Source organism: Melopsittacus undulatus, chromosome Z (assembly GCF_012275295.1).
Source record: "Melopsittacus undulatus isolate bMelUnd1 chromosome Z, bMelUnd1.mat.Z, whole genome shotgun sequence".
Classification (NCBI taxonomy): Eukaryota; Metazoa; Chordata; class Aves; order Psittaciformes; family Psittaculidae; genus Melopsittacus; species Melopsittacus undulatus.
The window spans coordinates 92,013,168-92,033,389 of record NC_047557.1 but is presented as its reverse complement, the minus strand read 5'-3'; the positions used below and the strand labels follow the sequence as shown (position 1 = coordinate 92,033,389).

Here is a 20,222-nt window from a genome sequence, read left to right as displayed (position 1 = left end):
TAGCATCTGCAGAATAATGCTGAGTACCAAACTAATTAGTCTTTAAGTTAGAAATCATATTGACAGATCTAAATCACTGTTCTGTCAGCTTAGAGGTGCTTCTGTACTTCCTAAAGTCTTACAATTTTTTATCCACCTTGCAGAACAATTACAGAACATTATCAGGTAATTGACTGGCTCACCAGTGTGGTTATGAAAGTGTACAGCTCCATGTCATGATGTTGTATGAAGTATTTGCGCTTCCTATGTAAAAGTTCAGTATCTTGAGTGATAAATGCAATTAATAAATAAAATTATAAATTTAATAAATTTATAAAATTAATAAAAAATAATTTGGTGGCCTTTTATGACGGGGCTACAAAAGTGATGGACAGGGGTGGAGCAGTTGACATCATGTACCTGGACTTGTGCAAAGCATTCGACACTGTCCCACATGACATCCTTGTCTCTAAATTGGAGTGTCATCAATTTGATAGGTGGACCACTCGGTGGATAAAGAACTGGCTGAATGGTCACACTCAAAGAGTTGTCAACGGTTCAATGTCCAGCTGGAGATCAGTAACGAGTGGTGTCCCTCAGGGATCGGTGTTGGGACCGGTCTTGTTTATCTTTGTCGCTGACATGGACAGTGGGATTGAGTGCACCCTCAGCAAGTTTGCTGATGACACCAAGCTGTGTGGTTCTGTTGATACACTGGAGGGAAGGAATGCCATCCAGAGGGACCTTGACACACTTGTGAGGTGGGTTGATGCCAACCTCATGAAGTTTAACCATGCCAAGTGCAAGGTCCTACACCTGGGTCAGAGCAATCCCAGGCACAGCTACAGGTTGGGCAAAAAGGAAATTCATGGTAGTCCTGTGGAGAAGGACTTGGGGGTGTTGGTCAATGAGAAAATGAACATGAGCCAGCAGTGTGCACTCACAGCCCAGAAAGCCAACCTTATTCTGGGCTGCATCAAGAGGAGCGTGACTAGCAGGTCAAACGTAGTGATCCTACCCCTCTACTCTGCTCTTGTGAGACCTCACTTGGAGTATTGTGTGTGCAGTTCTGGTGTCCTCAACATAAAAAGGACATGGAGCTGTTGGAACAAGTCCAGAGGAGGCCACGAGGATGATCAGGGGACTGGAGCACCCCCCATATGAAGACAGGCTGAGAAAGTTGGAGCTGTTCAGCCTGGAGAAGAGAAGGCTGTATGGAGACCTCATAGCAGCCTTCCAGTATCTGAAGGGGGCCTACAGGGATGCTGGGGAGGGACTATTCATTAGGGACTGTAATGATAGGACAAGGGGTAACAGGTTGAAACTTAAACAGCAGAGGTCTAGACTGGATATAAGGAAGAAATTCTTTACTGTGAGGGTGGTGAGGCACTGGAATGGGTTGCCCAGGGAAGTAGTGAATGCTCCATCCCTGGCAGTGTTCAAGGCCAGGCTGGATGAAGCCTTGGGTGATATGGTTTAGTGTGAGGTGTTCCTGCCCATGGCAGGGGGGTTGGAACTAGATGATCTTGAGGTCCTTTCCAATCCTAACTATTCTATGATTCTATGATTAATATAGAATCCCAGACTGGTTTGGGTCAGAAGGGACCTAGAATATCATCCAGTTCCAACCCCCCTGCCATGGGCAGGGACACCTTTCGCTAGACCAGATTGCTCCAAGCCCTTGTGTCCAGTCTGGCCTTGAACACTGCCAGGGATGGGGCAGCCACAGCTTCTCTGAGCACCCTGTGCCAGGCCATCACCACCCTCATGTCTTAATTCCAGCTATTTTGTCCAAATAGGAAATGAGTTTATGTAAAGAAAAAAATAAAAAAATAAGTAGCTTTTCTGTGACTGTTTGGTAGCACGTGCAGGGTGATTCCAGTCCTATATGCTATGGACAGTGCTTTTTAGTCAGTTCAAGGTGGCCACATTTCTTACTAGCATGATTGTCACTGTTCGGGAACTGTAGTGAGGGTGAATTAGAAGTACTACTGTGGACACGGGGGAAAAACGCACCATGTGGGGAGCAGAGAAAAAAGAAAAGTATTTTTGCATCAGCTTGCCTTAAAGATCTATTTGGTGCTTACTTGGAGAGTTGGAAACAGTGGCAACAGCCCTGGCAAAGTGGATGCATGGTCAGAGCATGAGTGAAAGGCAACTTAAGGTAGTAGATCATTCCAGACATGTGGAAGATGAAGAGTAGGAGCTTAAATGATGCTATTTCTTTTACAAATGCAGAGTGTTTTGGCATAGAATTCAGAGCACCATGAAATAAATGGATTGTTTGCTGGGGATATGTTTGGCATCAGCATGGATAAGAAACCTTTGCAGCTGCAGCACATGCTTTTCCTATGAGCAGTGAGGTTAGGTAATAAATCAATCTGTTAACAAAAGCTATTCCACATGGGAGAACAGAATCCTTCAGATCAAATGCTCACGGTACTCAAAGGTTGTGGGCTTCTCCCTCTCTTGCTTGCAAGCTTAGCCACATTCATTTAACTTCTGTGGTTTTGGTTACAAGAGAAAAGGATTTGCTCCACTACCGTGGTTTAATAATCATGTACAAGAGAAATTATCTTGAGTGGCACAGCTCTGCAAGGAGTCTGACTGCTGATATGCTGGGAGAAAAGCAACAGAGAAAATAGTGCCATGTCTTACTTGCAATGTGCCATGTATGTTTCCCCTACAATCTTTCAGTAGTAGAATTATGATTAACTGTATTTTTAATGGCTAGAATCAAGATCCTAGAATAAGTATTTCCTGGCGAAAGAAAGGTAGGTTATTAAGAGCAGCAGTATGTAAATTTGGGATTTCAAAAGTATTGAAAACTTCTCCAGATATCTTAAAGGTTTGAAAAATAATTTAAATAATTTTAGAGATTAATACCTATTTGTTTTGCCAGAAATCAGTTGGAATTAATAAAAACAGTCGTCTCCTAAGGATGAAAAAAGGGTTGCGTGTGTGTATGTTGTATTTCAGTTTTAAACTCAACAGGACTTCAGAGTCCTGTAATTTCGTCCTTTCAATTTCTAAACAGTCAGAGCACAGTGGTTGCATGCCCAGTTTGTGTGTTTTCTCTCTATATAAGGAAAGCCAGGATAAGGTATGCAGTAATTCAGTACCCCTGAACCAATTTAAACAACAGAAATAAGAATTACTTAATACAGGCTTAGTACCGATATCTGCCTTTATCATCACACAATATCCTTGTGATTTTTCTGTTTGATTTTTCATCTCTCAGCTGAGCATTGGTTGTGCACTGGAGCAAGGTTGCTCACCATCTACCCACACTGAGCCTTTCTCAGATGGATTCAGAGGAGAGAACCGGGGTCCCCATGGGACTCACAGCTGCAGAGGTTATTGCAGTAGCAGCATCCTGATACACCACTCACCTTTTTCCAGTCCTAGACCCAGGATGTGGAGTAGAATGGTGCACACATTCGCTGTACTGAAGATGGCTTTATCTGCTGCAAATAGTTTTGTCCTATATAGGTTCCTGAAATTAAACTGGTCAAATAAGTCTATGGTTAACATGAGTGTAGTGGGAGAATTAGTCAGACATACTTATCCTGAGTTGTAAATGAACCAAGGTCTAGCCTCACGTGGGTTTTCAATGGAGTTTCTTTACTCAGGATAACTTGGTGAAGACTCAGTAGAAAAAAAGGAAATAAAATCTCATGTAATATTTTTGGAATTAAACTCATAATAGTCAATTTAAGATGTTTCAGATGATATGACAGTCAGTTGTAAACTGAATGCTGTAAAAAGTGGTTGTAAACCTGAGAGTATGAGGAAACACTTCACTGTTGCAGGACTTTTGACTTTGTTATGTTCTGTTTGCAGGGTCTCAGTATGTCTAGTGGAGGTCAGGCTGGTTTGGGCACTCCTTCATCCCGGCAGTATGCACGACAGAAAATAACTCGCATAAACCTCAGGGACTTCATCTTCTACATGGAACAGGAAAGAGAAATGAGGCATTCTCTCCTGCTCTATCGAGCTCTGCTTAAGTAAAGCCAAGAATTGTACTGAATTCTCCATACGGAAGCTCAACTTGCATTAAAAAGCTGTCATTTTAATGTGCCTTCTATTTTTTTCAGAAGTCAATGTTCCAGTAATTTTATTTTGTAAAATTGTCAGACACATGCAATAAATTTCCTTTATGTAAAAAAAAAAAGAGAAACAAAACAACAACAAAAAAAACAAACCCACACACACAAAAAATGTGCAAAAGGTTTTAAAATGTTAAATCTAGAGATACAACCACCATCAAAGTCTTGCTCCATTTGGCCACTTTAGGTACAGCTGCAGTGGATGGTGTTGACTGGTAAGGCTGTTGCAATGGCTCACCACAACCATCTGCATAAGGAAGACTGGGACAGGTTTACAGGACTGGAACCTAACTGTGATGTTAACCTGTATGTTCATGGAAGGCACTGGGTTTGTTTCCTCTTTAGTTTCACTAGCAGTTTCCTCTAACCATGGTTACAGCGTATCTGTTGTTATTTTAGATTAGTTATAATTGCAGTCTTTTGCACAGCTAAGAGAATAGCCACTGCACACTCTCACACATTTTATATAGTTGGGATTTCTGCTTTTACTGCACAGCTCATTTCCTCTGAGCCATTTGCTGAACCAAATCCTAAGTGTATGAGATCTGTGTGCTTGGGTTTCAGCTGAGTTACGTGGACTAGCATCCGGTTGTTTTCTAAAATCTTCTCAACCTTTTGCACATTTGTAGCAACTGGTTAGTAATGTGAATCAAAGTTGGGTTTTATTTTCTAAAACAAAGTTAAAAAAAATTCTTATTTATTGCAGAGTATGGTTTAATGGTGGTTTTCGAAGAGAGTATTGTTCAGTGAAGATTTTAGAGTATTGTACACATGGATTTTAAAGTTGCTGTAAGGGAAGTTTTGGGGGCTGATTCCACTCTTGGAAGATCAAGTGAGCCCTGGTGCCACAGTGCCTGGCCATGTCGTGGCCTTGGAAGACTGGACTCCAGTCCAGAGAGGCACATGAACAAGTGCATGACTGAAGCATAATGAGTAGTGTTAAGTACTTAAAGGTGGGATGAATGTTTTTTAAATGCTTTGCTGAAGTGGGATATAAGAGGCCTACACCAAAGCCAAGTGACATTAGTGTATTTTAAATGGGTATTGGCTAGAAGTATTGGGCAGGCAGGTGGGCACAAGTTCTACTTCAAGCATAACAGTATTAGGAGTAACCATCGAAGGGGAGACATTTGCATATTTATCTTGTCAATGTTATGCTTGCCACTTTTTTGAGGCAATTTTTTTTTTTCGGATGGGGAAAAAATAACGAAAGCACAAATAGAACTATTTGTCCGATAGTTTTAAAACAAAAGTTTTAATTATTTTTTAAGGTTTATGAAAAGCAGAAGAAAATTTATACTGCTGCTATTTAGCCAAAAGATAATTCATAACATATTTAAGGCCAGAAAGTGTAAAATTATGTTTTAAATTTATTGATAATTTGTACATGTTGTTTATAAAGGCCTTGTGTTTATTAGAATTACGTTATTTTGATGATTTATGTACATATTCGTAAATATCCCCAACTTGTGTGAAAACATACTCCCTTATTTGTACTTATTTTATAAAGAAATAAAACAATTTACTAAAGTAACACATCGAGTAACATACAGTATTAATTTATCAAACAGGAATTCACATTGTCTTGTCGTTCTTGAGCACTGTTCAGGAACATTTTGCATTAAAGTATTAACAGAATACCCTCAAAGAAATATTAAACCCAAATACTTCAGTGTTTTGTTGTGCTGATCCTTATCCTTTGCCAAACGTCTAATAAAATTGTCATCAAACCTTGATGCTGTTAATACAGTGAATGAACACACTCAGCAGTTGTCAGTTTGAGAAGCACAACAGAACATTTTCTCTCTCGCGTTCCTTCCGAGACACAGGAGCACAGCGGTGGGAAGTGTATGGGAAGTGCTAGTGAAGACCCAGGTTCTTCCAGCCACAGGTTCAGGTCTCAGCAATGGAGAATTGGGACTGTTTTGTGCAGCTGAGTTGGGCGAGAAGCCTGGCTACGTTTGCTTCTTGGCCTCCATGGTTTTTTAGCCTTCGCTGGGCTTGCTGGGGTGTTCTAAAACCCGTTTTAGCAATGCTGAGCAATGTTCTTAAGTTATGTTGCTACGGTCTAAGGCCAGAAGTAAAAATTCGTATCAGTTTTTGCTGCTATTGCTGCCTAAAAATATAGGGAAATAAGTAAAAAAAGATATAAAAGAAACTGTAATAAACTTTAAATAAGTGACCTGAAGTTACTAACTAAAAGAACATGTCCTAGCTTAACTTTTTTTTAAAGGCGTATTTCTTCTATCCAAGTGATTGTTTCCACATGTCTTCTTTGCCTTAGTGCTATTTTGCAGTCAATGCTGTGATGTCATGGCTCAAACTTTCCATCTCAAGTTCACATTTAACTTGGCTGGCGCAGCCTGGAACCCTTTCCAATGCCACCTTAGCAAGCTGCCCAAATCACTAGAGCTGCTTTATTGAGCTCTAAAGAAACACAGGGTAAAAAACATCAATCTGAAGAAAAAACAACCAACCACAAACCTCCCTGTCCAGGAGGGCAAGACATTAAGTGTATGCAGGATTAAAACAAGAAGCTAAACAGCTTATTTAAGGATACTCTGAACTCAAAGTGAATTCAATGTATGAAAGTAATAAATAAAACACTTTTTCTTCCTCTTTGTAAGACCTGGCTACATTGAGCTGAATGGAGCAAAGGCCAGAGGTGATGCAATCGAAAACTCTCACGTCTTTTAAACATGGGAGATGCAGTGAGTGTTCCACCCTACTTGCTTATTTTTGATCACTTACTTTACAGAAATGTTTATGGCATGAACTACTGTATGAGAAATGTGCATACACAAATACATGACAATTATACGTTAAGTTCTTTACAATATTAAATGTATAATATACAATTCTACAGATATCTTACATACAACGGTGAATGTTGTGCCATATATTCAGATATGGCAATGCCTAGCAACTTTAGAATGTCATACAAGTATAAAACCACAAAATAAAATAACTTTACAACTCTTTTGAAGTAGACAGATGTGCTCAAACTGTTTGGCTAAGCTAGCAGGCTAACACTGACTGACTGCGAGATTGCTGAGTTGGGCAATCAAGGTGAGGAAACCTGCAGAGGTCTGATTTTCCATGGACAGGTATCCAGCCCTCTTCCAAAAATTAGACCCCTGCCTAGATTGTCCCTTGGGCAGTCAGTACAGCTCATTATATTAGTGTTAAAAAATGATTCTTTTTTCATTTTGCCTGATTGTGATCAATTGGCATTAAGGAATTTTTGACCACTTCATACTCTGTCCCTTGTTCTATCTGGCTGTATTTATGCATCTAAGAAGAGTTTCATTAAAATTCAGCATCTACAACAGTATTCTATAAATTAATGTGGGAGAAACTAAACTGTGATTAACACATGACTTAGTTACTGAGGACCCAATCATGCCAAACAGCAATCAACAGGATTTAGCAGAATGCTATTTATAACCTTGCACCTGCAGACCTGATGCTGTCTCCTGAGTTAGGAAGTCCTGTGAGTCAGAGTTGATACAATTTATGGAAGGAGCGGTCACCTCCTGCAGACAGCCTGCTTTGATAGACAAAATTACAGGTAGGGGGCAGCTACCAAACTGTGTTTTAATAATAGTTTAAAGTAAGAGGGAAACGAATCTAAACAAGCATGTCTGGCTCTCATCGGGCAGTAGAGAGGGGTTTAACATAGTTTTGCAAAATTACAAATAATAGTAATTTTGCAAAACCAGTAGGCTAGTCTAAGATTCTTAACACTTCCTCCTAAATGTAGGCTTACAACATGGTCAGTAATGATTAACAAGGGATGGCAGAGCTTGCTTGGCAGAACCATGCTGCTTTGATGATGCCAAACTTAGCAGTTTCTGAGTCAAAACAAGTCTGGCTTTAAGAGAACTACAGCTCCATGATGGGTATGCGATCCTAGTGGGATGGCAGCTGGCATTTTGTTTTGTGCTTCCAGATCCCTACTTTTGCAAAAATTGCCAAAATTGGCCTTGTCAATTTTTTTGTCACTTTTTTTTGTTTCGTGTGGGTATTTTTAGTACAGAGCACCAGTTGACTATAAATTGGTCCTTTTCAGATTCTGGAATCTATCCACAAGGAGATGTTTCTGTTGAAAATGTAGTATAAAAATAAGCCATTTGCTAGTACGAGCGAGTACAATCACAGAAGTGTCACGTCATGTATGGAGGTGTAAACCACATCTGATATGAAGGAGGTGTGGCAGTCAGGGAAGATACTCAGTGCAGTTTTTAGGGAATCATCTTCCTCTTGGAGGCTCCTGCTTCCATGGCGTCACAGCATTGGGGTACAGCTGGAAAGGCTGTTGGAACTGCTTCCCCTGCTGATCTATTCAAATTGTTTTAACTGATCTTTCACAAGTCCAACCTAGGGCCAGTGGCTGATGAAGCTTTGCCTTTTCCACCACCACTACCCCTGTTCAGCCCAAAGTACATCCCCAGCAGGCCTAGTATGCTGAGCACATTGAGGAATTCCATCGTGAAAAACGGACAAGTGTTTTTTCAAATGCATTTCATGGCTGGCTATGTGACAGGTAGTTTCAGAATACCACTAATTGGCAACTTAAAGTCAAAATCTGTTTGCTAATACTGTTTTCCAAATTCTTAGTGTTTCACATAAGGAACTATTAAACACTTATACGGTTACAAAGGAGTAGGGGGGTAGGGTCTAGTCCAGGGGCTCTTGTTTTATTCTGATGGTTGGGGTGGGTTGTGGTCGTCTATCCTCACGACACAGCACGTATTCACTGAACTGAGAGGAATCCACCCCACCACCGCAGGAAGCTGCCACACTGAATCCCTTCTGAAACAATCTTTCGAGCACCTGCAACGCGGGGAAAAAAAATTCAGATTAATATTTAGCAAATTTTAGTGATTAAAGCAGTCAAGAAGACTGGATCTAAATGATGGATTTAGTCTTTCGAGTCCTCATTGAATGAATATTATTCAGCTATAATTCTTTAAGTTATTGTTAAATGACTACACTGTGATTAAAGTCTCGCTCTCAGCAAACCTCTGCAGAAAACAAAAATTAATCACACAAATAAGAGCTCTGCAGAGCAGCTTAGTACATTATATAGTAAAATACTGTACTGTGGTGATACTGCTGTTATCTCTTACTGCTTACAGAAAGCGACATCAGGTTTAGGTTGTAATAAAAAGCACCCATTACTCATTAGTAGTATGAACAGGCTTACAGAAAGGGCTGAAAAAGTCTCAGCTCTTCCTTGGCAGGTGACAATGTCTTTAGGAGGCTGAGCACACATGTCTTTAGGAGGCATCTCCACACATTCCACCACATCTCCATGGACATCACAGTCGTGGTTTTCACTCACTGGAAGGGAGTGCGGCTGTATGTGCATGCAAAGCATGGCTGGAATGGGATGTGGACCCAAGACAAGGACAAACAGGAAATATTCCAGCCCAAGAAAGAAGTTAATTTGTATTGCCCAAATACGTATTTTCTCTTTCTCCTTCTGAAGAAAAGCTGGTGCAATTTAGATGCATGAATTTAAGGAACCCAGAGGCAACTTTAATTTCTGAGGCTGTGTCACACAGCACATTACCCTAGGATATACTGATCTCGGCAGTATGTTGGGCCATGTTTCCACATGCATGAACAGGTTGATACACAGTTTCCCAGCAGAGCAGGATGCAGGCAGAGTTTTCTCAGAGCAGATGCCAGGTCCACCTTCAGCAGATCCACAATGCCAGATCTACTGGAGGAGCTGCTGTGCAGCCTCCCACCAAGCGGTGGCTCTCCCAGGTCCAGGGCAGCAGCCTGGAAAAATAGTTCTTCTACTGGTAAATGCTATCAAGAGAAGCAGCTTGTACCGGTGTGTAAGTGCCCAAGGCACCGTGCCCATTGTCACAGCACATGAGCCCACTGTGATGGGAACTGAATCTGATGATTGATTAAACCTGATGAACTTGGCAACACCAACATCCCCATGTGCAAGCTGTCTGCTGGCCACAGTGACACACTAGAGACAGAAAAGGGACTAAGCCACTTAAAAAGCTTGACTTAAAAAACATCAGTTGTGGAATCCCAGACTGGTTTGGGTTGGAAGGGACCTTAAAGCTCATCCAGTTCCAAACCCCTGCCATGGGCAGGGACACCTTCCACTAGACCAGGTTGCTCCAAGCCCTGTCCAAGCTGGCCTTGAACACTGCCAGGGATAGGGCAGCCATGGCTTCTCCTGATCACTCAACCTGAGTGTGTTTAAGTGTCTAAGCAACAGACACACCTTCAGTCAGAGGCAACTCATACGCTTTTACAGGTTTATGTTACAGGAAGAACTTTATTTCTTTTTTGGTTTTATTAGCCCTGTAAGGACTGCAGCAGTTACACCTATTGCAGTAGTACTGAAAAGTCTTACATTTCACATCCCAAGCTGACTGTTGAAAGATCTGCACACGCTGCCCTGACACACAGACCCATGCGAGGCCATGGTGCATTTCTCAGTGTACCCTTTCCTTGGCCTGTATGCTGAGTCTACTTTCTCCAGAAACGTCAATTTGCAGCCTTTAAGGGCAAAGGGCAACTGTATCTGAGGTGGTACCATGGTGCAATGCAAGCCACTGCAGCAGCATTTGCTGGTTTTAATCCGTGGGAACTGAAAGATCAAAAGAGCACACCAGTGTATGGTAGGAAAGTGAACCTGGGAAGCTTAAAAGAAGGGGTGGGAGGGTGAGTTATCACAATACATTTAAGATGCTTACAACTCTCGTATTGGGGCTGTATGCTGCCTGCAGGACAGAAATGGGGTGCATACACTAACACTTTTTCCAGCTGAAAGAGGAAAGCAGGAGTTTGAGAGGTAAGAAGTATGACATCATCAGACTGCTGTTCCATGAGCTGGAGAGCATTTTGACTGTATTACATTCCTAGAGCTGGCAAGATGAATATGGGAGGCAACCCAGCTACAGGAAAGGAGGCTGCTTCCATTTACCTGGATAGCAAACCAGAGGATTGATGGGTAAGATTTCAGAGAGATATGTGACTTCAAAATCCTTGATAAAACTTTTTCAAATCAATTTCCTTGTAAGATAAACCAAGCGCAAGGGTGCCCTTGGCTTGCCTCTGTCCAAAGATATGGAAGGCTGCTTATTAACACAGGACTCCTCTCAACCAGCTCTCTGCAAACACACAGTCCAGGTAGACATTACACCTTAGAGCACCGCACGCAGAACAAAGCGATTCGGCTTTACTACCTAAGCACTCAAAGGGCTAGACTGCAGGCTATCTAACCTTAAAAACCTCAGTACCATCCAGTTTCTCAGCAAGAAACAAACCAGGCCAAATCCTGTAAACAATGCAGAGAATGTTTAAATATTGTAGCTTTCTAAGTGTTACTTGGATGACCTTGAACTCAGCTCTGTGTAGAAAGGCTCCTAGAGGCTGCTTCCACCTATGCTGAGCACTGTTTTGTACGTGCTGGTGCGTGCACAAGGCTCAACAGAATGTTAAACACGAACAGATTTAAATGCCATTTACTGCACTTGGTTCTATGCACATTACTTTTTCCAAAGGTAAGATACAAACAGAGGGAAACTGGTGTCTCTGAGTCAAATTGGAACTTCTGTTCTGTAAACCTCCGAAGAGAGTATGTCAAAAAGTGAGCATTAGCTGCAATTCTCATATGTATGGGGGGGACACACAATATTAGAGGATTTGTGAGTGGTGAGGCCCTGGCACCGGTTGCCCAGAGAAGCTGCGGATGCCTCATCCCTGGCTGTGTTCAAGGTCAGGTTGAACGGGGCTTGGAGCAACCTGCTCTAGTGAAAGGTGTTCATGCCCGTGGCAGGGGTTTGAGCTGCATGAGCTTTAAGGTCCCTTCCAACCCAAACCAGTCTGGAATTCCATGATTTAATATACTCTGTTTTCCTGTATTCTGAGCACATCTGATTTTGTTGCACTGTTTTCTAAATAGAAACATAACATTTTCACTTAACGCATCTCATTTAAATTTTGAAGAATGCTAACAAATACATTCTTAATTATGAAGACCCAATGTTCAACATAAAAAAGCACCACAGCATTTTCTCTAAGGTAAGCTCACGTATCTCATCAGAACCTTTGGCAAGGACTTGAATAAACAGTGTCACTCTAAAGAAAACTGTATACCTGTTAGTAATTACAAATGGGCATTAAATTAAGAGCTACTGTATTTTTTTGGCTACCACTAACTACTCACTTTGAAGTGTTTGAAGTGCACAGCTCTGGAAACAAAACATTTAATGGAAATACCTTCCAAAGATAGGAAGAATTGAAAAATATTGCAATTTTGCCACCAATAAGCCAGCAAGGCAGAGGGAGGCAAAAGTGCTGTACTGGAGCAAGCAGCAGGCAGACTGACTGCATGACCCTTTGGGCTTCTTTGGAAATGATTCTGCTGTTCCAGCCACTTCCCCTTCTAACCCATCTCCCTTAAGTCTGGGCATTTGCTTCCCTGTACTTCCAACTTCTGACTTTTGCAAAAAAAAAATGGGAAAGGAGGGGCAGCACCTCTGTGCTGACCAGAGTCCCACAGAGCCAATGATAATTAGCTGTTGATTTCATCAGCCTTTGGTCTCAGAAATGCATCATTTTGCAGTAAATGTCTGAAAACACTTTCTATTAATTATATAGTAAAATCATGTAATTTAGTAAAATGATGTAATTTAGTATTATTACTTATACTGCAGACTGACAGAATTTTTTTCACAACACGGACTTGTGAAGAGATGCTTTGATTCACTCTGAATTCTGACTGAATTCAAAACACATTCAAATATTAACACTAATTAGCATTCAACTTCTACTGCACAACACTTTGGCTAATCCAGAGGCAAGTGCTCAGCCTGGTGGGCATCCAGCTCTTTGCCCGACTGCTAGCAGTGCTGAGCCCACTGGTGGCCCTTTATTGCTTGGGTATTCTAATTTCTGTCTTGCAAATAACTGTCACAAGGATAGGGTGGCTGAAATACAAACACACTTCCCCACCCACTTACCTTAGCTAAAGTGCAGCTGCTCTCTTATCCACCCAACACGGTGATGAATACATCACCATTCCCACTGCCAGCAAACGGATCTGCCTCCAACCCACCTCCAGCCTTCCATTTCTAGCAACAGCCCACTCTAAACCTTGCCAAATGTGAAACTGCAAAGGACTGCACAAAATCAACCACAGGCATCAGCCTGATCAAAGATCAACCAAATAAAACACTTGGAAGACTTGAACCAAAAAATCATCCAAACCAGCTGGGTTTAGAATGGTTTCAGACAAAAGGATTATGAGTGCATGGAGCACCAGGGGGTGTTGCCCCAGGGGGGAGGTGTCAGTGTCAAACGCACACTGTTTAAAATGGCTGCATCCACCTTTACTGGTCTTCACAGTCTGGCCAGCCAGTCCCATGAGCCAGCGCTTCTGTGGATATTTGACCACAGGGAAGTTCACCAAGGCCACTGAAGCCTTTCCCACAGCCCATTTAACATGTGCAGCCACAGCCCATTAGCAAGGGACAATAACTTTGGAAATATTCCTCAAAGGTTGATTTCATTTTCCACAGTGTTTGCAGCATATTTTAAAAGCATAAATGTGAAAACTGAGAGCTGTTTTGCCCCTATAAGGCACAAGTTAACAGCATCACCAACATCATTCCTTTCTGCAGCTAAAGGAGAACTACAACACCAAGGCCTTGGTCACAGTGATGGTGATCCATTGTGAAATGGCATTTCTTGTCCATAAGGCTGCTGCCTAAACACAAGCCACAGATTTATTTCTGTTACCATCTACCTATCTGTCCAGTTATCTTCTTTTGTTTCATATGTTTAATTTTAAGCCTAATGTCAAAACTCAGTATAAAATGAAATACATTTTGTTTAAAATACTCTAGGCAATTTTTATAGAACATCCTTTTGAAAAAAAAAAAAGTGCAGAGATCAATTTTTTTAAGTCCATCCCCCAGGCACCATCATTTAATTATGAGTGAGACATAAATTATGCATTTACACATTGTTGCATTTTCTATAAAATGGTGTGGAGATTTTTTTTTGTAGTTTTTGGAACTCTCTCTTTCTTCCTGGGGGCACTTTGGAGGAAAAAAAAACCCTGCTGCAGGCTGTACATTGATGAAAAAATTAGCATTTATCAGTATAACACCATTATGAGACCAGCATGGCACTAACATACACAAAATCTAAATCTATTTTTCTGCTTAGACTTAGGAAAACCTGAAAGGCTGTGATCTCACCAGGCAGAAAATGTCTCCTTGCAGTATAAGCACTGAAAGTAATCGTGCGGAAGCAAATAATCTGCATATAACTGAACAAGAAATACTAAAAACCCACCCCAGCAAACAAATGAACAAGCACAAAAAGGCCATTACATTACCTGCACTGAGTTCAACCGGCAGTACCCGTTCAAAGGAAACCTAATAACGTGGGTAGGGTCCTGGTTCCAGCCGGCATTCACAGAGTTGCACATGACATCCCCAGTCTCTGGGAAGATCTCTTCTATTAAAGCTTTCTCCCCACTCAATGCAATTCTCTCTCCCAGATCTGGAGTCACTCTTACAACCAAGCAGTCGCAAGGCTGGAAATGTTTCCTTTGTTCTTTCTCTTGTTTCCATCGCTCAAGTTCCTTAATCATTGGCTGCAGCTGGTAATACTTTGCTTCTTCATATAAAAGATTAAAGTCCTGTGGAAGAAAATAAAAGAGAGATGGAGAGAGAGAAACTAGAAATGCTGATAGAGTTCTCTTTTAGCAATGAGTATTGCTACTGTTTGACCTACTTAGGCTTATGTATTGTCAGCAAGAGTGCAAAAGCAACAGGTACCCACATACTTTGCCTTTGTCTTACACCTCCCCAGAAAACCACACTGTCTTAGTGGTGAATCTGTCAGAGCTGACCGTGAAGTTCCCACTGCACGGAATTATTTGTTCATTTATCACCCCACAAGCTCAATGCCAGAAGGCTTTACTTTTGAATTAAGAAATCAAAATAACTGGTTGCATTAAAGAAAGCCTGCTGATGTAAGAGATGTCCTGAGCCCAGATCTTCACTCTTGGCCTCAGACAGTAACTTCTAATTTTGCAACAGAAGATCTTGGACTTCACTGTCACCTCTCACATACATGTTAGGAGATGGAGATGTAAATTCAGCTTCACTTTTCACCTGTCCTTGCTGAGTCTGAAATTCAGCTGTGGTAGCTGCTCCCTACATTTCATGATTATTCCTATATTTAAAGTCTACTTTGGATCCTGGAAAATTATACAGTGGTAGTGACCACCCCACTCCAACAACTTAAAAGAAACAGTTCTTCCCAGCCATTTGTCCATCACCTCACTTGGGCTTTGGGCAATTCAAATTCCCAATTTGATCTAACTCCCAGTTCACTGACTGTTTTCTGTACATCCTCATTAACAACTTTGCATCAGATCTCCAACAGATCTTTCCACCTCAACTGTTGAGTATGATGAGACAATGGGTGTCAGCGGCCCATCAGACCAGAGAAGCCAGAGAAAGAAGAAATGGGTAAGCACTGGGTGGACAGTTTGCTTACAGTGGCCCCTCCACCTTCTCGAGCCTCCTGAAGTGGAGCAGCAGCAAGAGCACCAGCTCCTTTCTGCAAAGATGTGCCGTTTGCTTTCCTGGCTCTTATGCCTGTCTACAGATGGAAATGCTGCATGGCAGGTATGCTCTGACTTTTGTGGAGCATGCTGCAGGTCAACACACCTGGATGTACAGACTGCAATGAAATAAAATGAAAACTCACAACAGTGAAGTGACTGGAATAATTTGGACTGGGAAGAATCACATGACAAGAAGTAATCAAGAAACAGGCACCAAAATTACATGAAAAATAACAGCAGTGCTGCTGCTCCAGCACTTGTGGAAGCAGGGAAATCAAAGGCCAATGAACACGCAACGCAAAATATGCAACTCTTCATAGTGGCTTGGAATAAACCTGTAAAATCTGTTGCTGCAGGATATTACTGAACCAAAGCAGTTAGCTCTGTTCAAATTTGGCACACAGACCCACCGCTGGTAGTGGAGAGGTGCTCCTTCTCCCCAGGGCTGCCTGCAGCCTGGAGATGTATGAATATTCACTGACACTGGTAAGGTTATCGTGTTTCAAAAGGGACATCCAATTCTTTACATCTCTTTGATGTCTGTTAAGGCTGGGACAATAAGCACATCGCTAAGGGAGAAAAAAGGACCAGAGAAGGCACAGAGAGGGAAAAAGGGGAAGAAACAAGTGGGAAAAAATGAGGGCAACAAACAAACAGGAAGTAGCTGGAAGATGAAAAACAACAGGAAGGTTAAAGAAGAAACCCTATACAAAGCATGCTGCTAACAACCGGCGCTGGTTACAGGCCAGACAAAAAGGCATGGAGACTGTCTGCATCACCTGATCTCAGGTAAGACAGCATCAGCCCCAAAGCTTCATTCCCTGATAGATGATATTTTCTCCCCTCCCCAAAACCATTACCGCTTTTCTGTACCCACCAGGGAAGGTCCCTGATTACTGAGCATGGGCTCAGTTTAAACCTACAGAGATTAGTGGCCTAACCCCCTGCCCTAAACTTTCTGAAGTTTTCATGTTGGACACACAGCCCACCAAATTGTGTTCATCACAGAGGTGTGTGCAGGGGCCTATCAAACATTCACTGGGCATCTGCTGGTCCCATGTATCTCTTTTATCAAAGGAAAACATTCAATGCCAAGGAAAAATTTAACTCTGGAGAGTGAATAGGAGTATCCAGTGCTTACTAAAGGCAATGGACTGGGAAGTAGGTCTTGAAAAACTAGTTTTAGCCTGTTTGTGTTCATGGTCACTAAAAAATTACGTATTACTTGTAAGATCAACCAAGTGAATATGTGCTAAGTAAACTCAACAGTAAAACCTAGAGGAGATGGTACAGCACTATAAAAAGCAGTCCTTTATTTCTGGAAGAAGAGAGAGGTACAATGCTCCTGAGGCTGGATGCGAAGCCCATCACAGTCACCAGAGTCTTTTTCACTGACTTCACTGGGCTCTGGACTAGGCTGACAGTATCCTGAATCACAGGAGTTCACTGATCCAGCACCTCCAGGCCAAAACAGTAAAGCCATAACACAAACAAAATGAGGATCACACCACCTCTACCTCCCCCTAGCCAGCTGTTAGCCCACCGCATCAGATGCAGCTCTTAGTGGCTCCTGCTAGCCATCATTTATCTGAAATAATATCTAAATAAACAAGATAAATCTTACATTCTGATATAATTTTGTGATAACACGACCAGTTTTCAAATTAAACAGCTCTTCCACTACTATCTTTCCCAGAGGATACAGCCATGCTTCAGATGGCTGTGTGGAAATCGGGCTGCACTGCAGCAGCATCACATGCTCTGTGGGATGAGGTCTGCAGGTGGTCATAACTGTCTGGGTGAAGCCAAAGTGTTTGGGTTAGTTTCTGAAATAAGACACTGTGTCCATTCCACACTTGGGTTGAGTACAAATATCCTGGAATGGGTTCTGCACCTGGAAGAAGGGGTTTGTAGCAGAAGCTATGAATCTGAGGTGTGCTGGTGTGGAGAAGCAACACACGTGCAACGTTAGGAAATCTGGGCCCCTATTATCAGGCAGTGGCAATAAAGGGAATTTGCTGGACTGTAACGAGGGGATAAAAAAAAGTGTCTTCTGCTAGGCAAGAGAAAACCTTCCATGGCCCCCACTCCACATACCACACAGTGCCCAACCCAGGCACCAGCATCACAGCCTGCCCCACTGCGCTGACCCTGTAGTGGACTGCTGGTGCTTCTGCACTGAGTGACTTGGGCACTGTTCAGGCATTTGACCACATATTCAGGCATTTGACCACGTATTCCTCTGCCAAAAGAGGAACAAAGAATGAGTGGCTCCCACTGTGGGGGTTCAGCTGTCCGAAGCCTGTACTTGGCCAGGGTAAGGGACTCACTACACTGCCAACTACACTATCTTGTCATTCAGGTTTTATACACCACTCAGAGTACGATGCATCTGAGACCTGACTGGAAGCGATGCCCAGCTCTGGTTTGCCTACAAAGGACACTGAGCACAGGTAATACCAACATAGCTACTTCTACCCTTGCACTGTAGATATAAAATCCTATCCTGATGATTTGCAAAAATTTAATACGAAATGTGAAGTAGAATTCAACCCACAAGGAACCTCACCATGGAGGTGCCACAGGAGCCAGAAGAAAACATTTCCATGCTGCTGGTTTTGATAAGTTATCAAAGGCAGACACAGACATGAATCTTCCTAGACCTATCCAGATGAGGCACATTTCACTGAGGCAGGCACACGAGTAGCTACAGAGCATTAACTACCTAGCACAATGGCAAAGTGCACACAGTCTCATTGAAACTCAGCCTCAGAGCAGCCTGGCACAGCTTTTGTCCCAGGCGCATGCTGATAGATGCACACACATATTACACTCTTTCTCTCACAGAGGCTGCAGCCCTGGTGTCAGTGCAGTCCTGCTGAGCTCAGACTGCATCCTACAGCAGATTTTGTACAGCATCAAGTTGTTCCTTGTCCTGCGGGACTAATGATGCATCTTCTGTTTCTTCTAAGGATTATTTTCCTACCTTACAGCTTCTTAACAGCACTGCACTTTGTGGTAGCACAGCCCAAAGTCAAGCAGTATGTATGGTAGCTAATGAAGTTGTCTGTAGACCCCTTTACTCCGAAGGTGATTCCTACCAGCCAAGGTCCCTGCTCATGAGCTCCTTGCTAGACTGAAAGTGGACACAGGCCAACCAGCCTCTGATTTTGATGTAACATACCACAGAAATTGGATGCCCTATCCCAGATAGTGTTCAAGGCCAGGCTGGATGGTGCTTGGAGCAACCTGGTGTAGTGGAAGGTGTCCCTGCCCATGGCAAGGGATTGGAACTGGATCAGCTTTAAGGTCGCTTCCAACCCAGACCATTCTATAATTCTATCAAAAAGCCTTCATGAGCTACCATAAGCCTTCAACTTGTGCCTGTTGTAGGAACTAGTGAGGAAGCTGTGTCAGGTCACCTGCAAGAGGCAGCAGCCGGCCAGGTGGAATGAACACAGCTTTTCCCCATCCACAACTTCTGGACATTTAGGTCTCATAGGAGAGGTAAACAGATCCTTCAAAGACACAGCATTTTGCCTTTCACAAAATAATTTTCTGCTCACAACTCAGTAGGAAAGCTTTTTTCCTGGTGGATTCTACAGTCACCACTGACAAGCATGACATACTGCTGAGGAGGAGATGGGAAGTGTGACTGCAAAGCCAGTTGTGCTGCTGTTTCCACATCACTGCCAGCAGGTCAACAAAGATCAGCTAATGACAGGCAGAGACAATCAACATAAACTGTAAAATGGTATCTCCTGTGAGCCTGATACGGTTCTCTCAGTATTGAAGAGGTCCTTTTGTTCTGTACCTAATGGTGACTCCTGAACAGGCTGGAATGGCTCTTTCTGACTATTTTCCACTTGTTATTCTTTGTTACATGAAACAGCAAACTGTCATCCTGACTCAATGTTTCTTTTATATTTTAGTGCTGTGAAGATCTGACTCCTGGCTACGAGAAAAAGTTGTTCACTTCTGCAATGACAACTGCACCATTTCGTAAGGTCAGTTTGAGAGCACTTAAATTAGATGCAAGCCCTAATTTGAAAACAATAATAAATTAGCATGTTGGCCCTGTGGTTCTGGTGCTACAGGTGACCTCTATATTCCATAAAAAACTCAGATGTCCTGTGTATTTGTACTCCTCCCCTCCTTAAGATGGAGCAATAATATACACATTCCCTATATCTGGTTTTGTTTGACAATCTCTAAGAGAGGTGTGAGTCTCAAGTAAGTAGGTGTGATGAGTCCTGGTTCTGAATGAAGTTGTGTACTGGCAGTGAAGGGGGCAGATGCTGCTCAGAAATGTCCTAGGGAAGCACCTCTGATGGTGGGGGAAGACCAAGGCAGAAAGGCCAGGTTGGATGGGGCCTGGAACAACCTGGTCTAGTGTGAGGTGTCCCTGCCCATGGCAGGGGGTTGGATGAGCTTTAAGGTCCCTTCTAACCCAAACTGTGGGCTGCAGAGAGGTAGCTCCAGGGCCAGCCATCACCTAACCCAGC

The 20,222-nt window shown here is 42.5% G+C and overlaps 2 protein-coding genes across 5 annotated transcripts in view; one reads left to right on the top strand and one right to left on the bottom strand.

Annotated features, from left to right (window-relative positions):
* Nucleotides 1-5,491, top strand: part of LOC101878983 (transcription initiation factor TFIID subunit 4-like) — a 149,559-nt gene extending 144,068 nt beyond the window's left edge. The window contains exon 15 of the mRNA XM_034072803.1: nucleotides 3,823-5,491. Coding sequence (XP_033928694.1) covers nucleotides 3,823-3,990 — 168 coding nt within the window. The 3' untranslated portion in view covers nucleotides 3,991-5,491. The remainder of the gene's footprint in view (nucleotides 1-3,822) is intronic.
* Nucleotides 5,441-20,222, bottom strand: part of KCTD15 (potassium channel tetramerization domain containing 15) — a 43,559-nt gene continuing 28,777 nt past the window's right edge. For all 4 annotated transcript variants that reach the window (XM_034072805.1, XM_031051818.2, XM_031051819.2 and 1 more), the window contains exons 4-5: nucleotides 14,476-14,781; nucleotides 5,441-8,924 (exon numbers count right to left, since the gene is read on the bottom strand). In XM_034072805.1, the coding sequence (XP_033928696.1) occupies nucleotides 8,769-8,924; nucleotides 14,476-14,781 (462 nt within the window). In that variant the 3' untranslated portion in view covers nucleotides 5,441-8,768. The remainder of the gene's footprint in view (nucleotides 8,925-14,475; nucleotides 14,782-20,222) is intronic.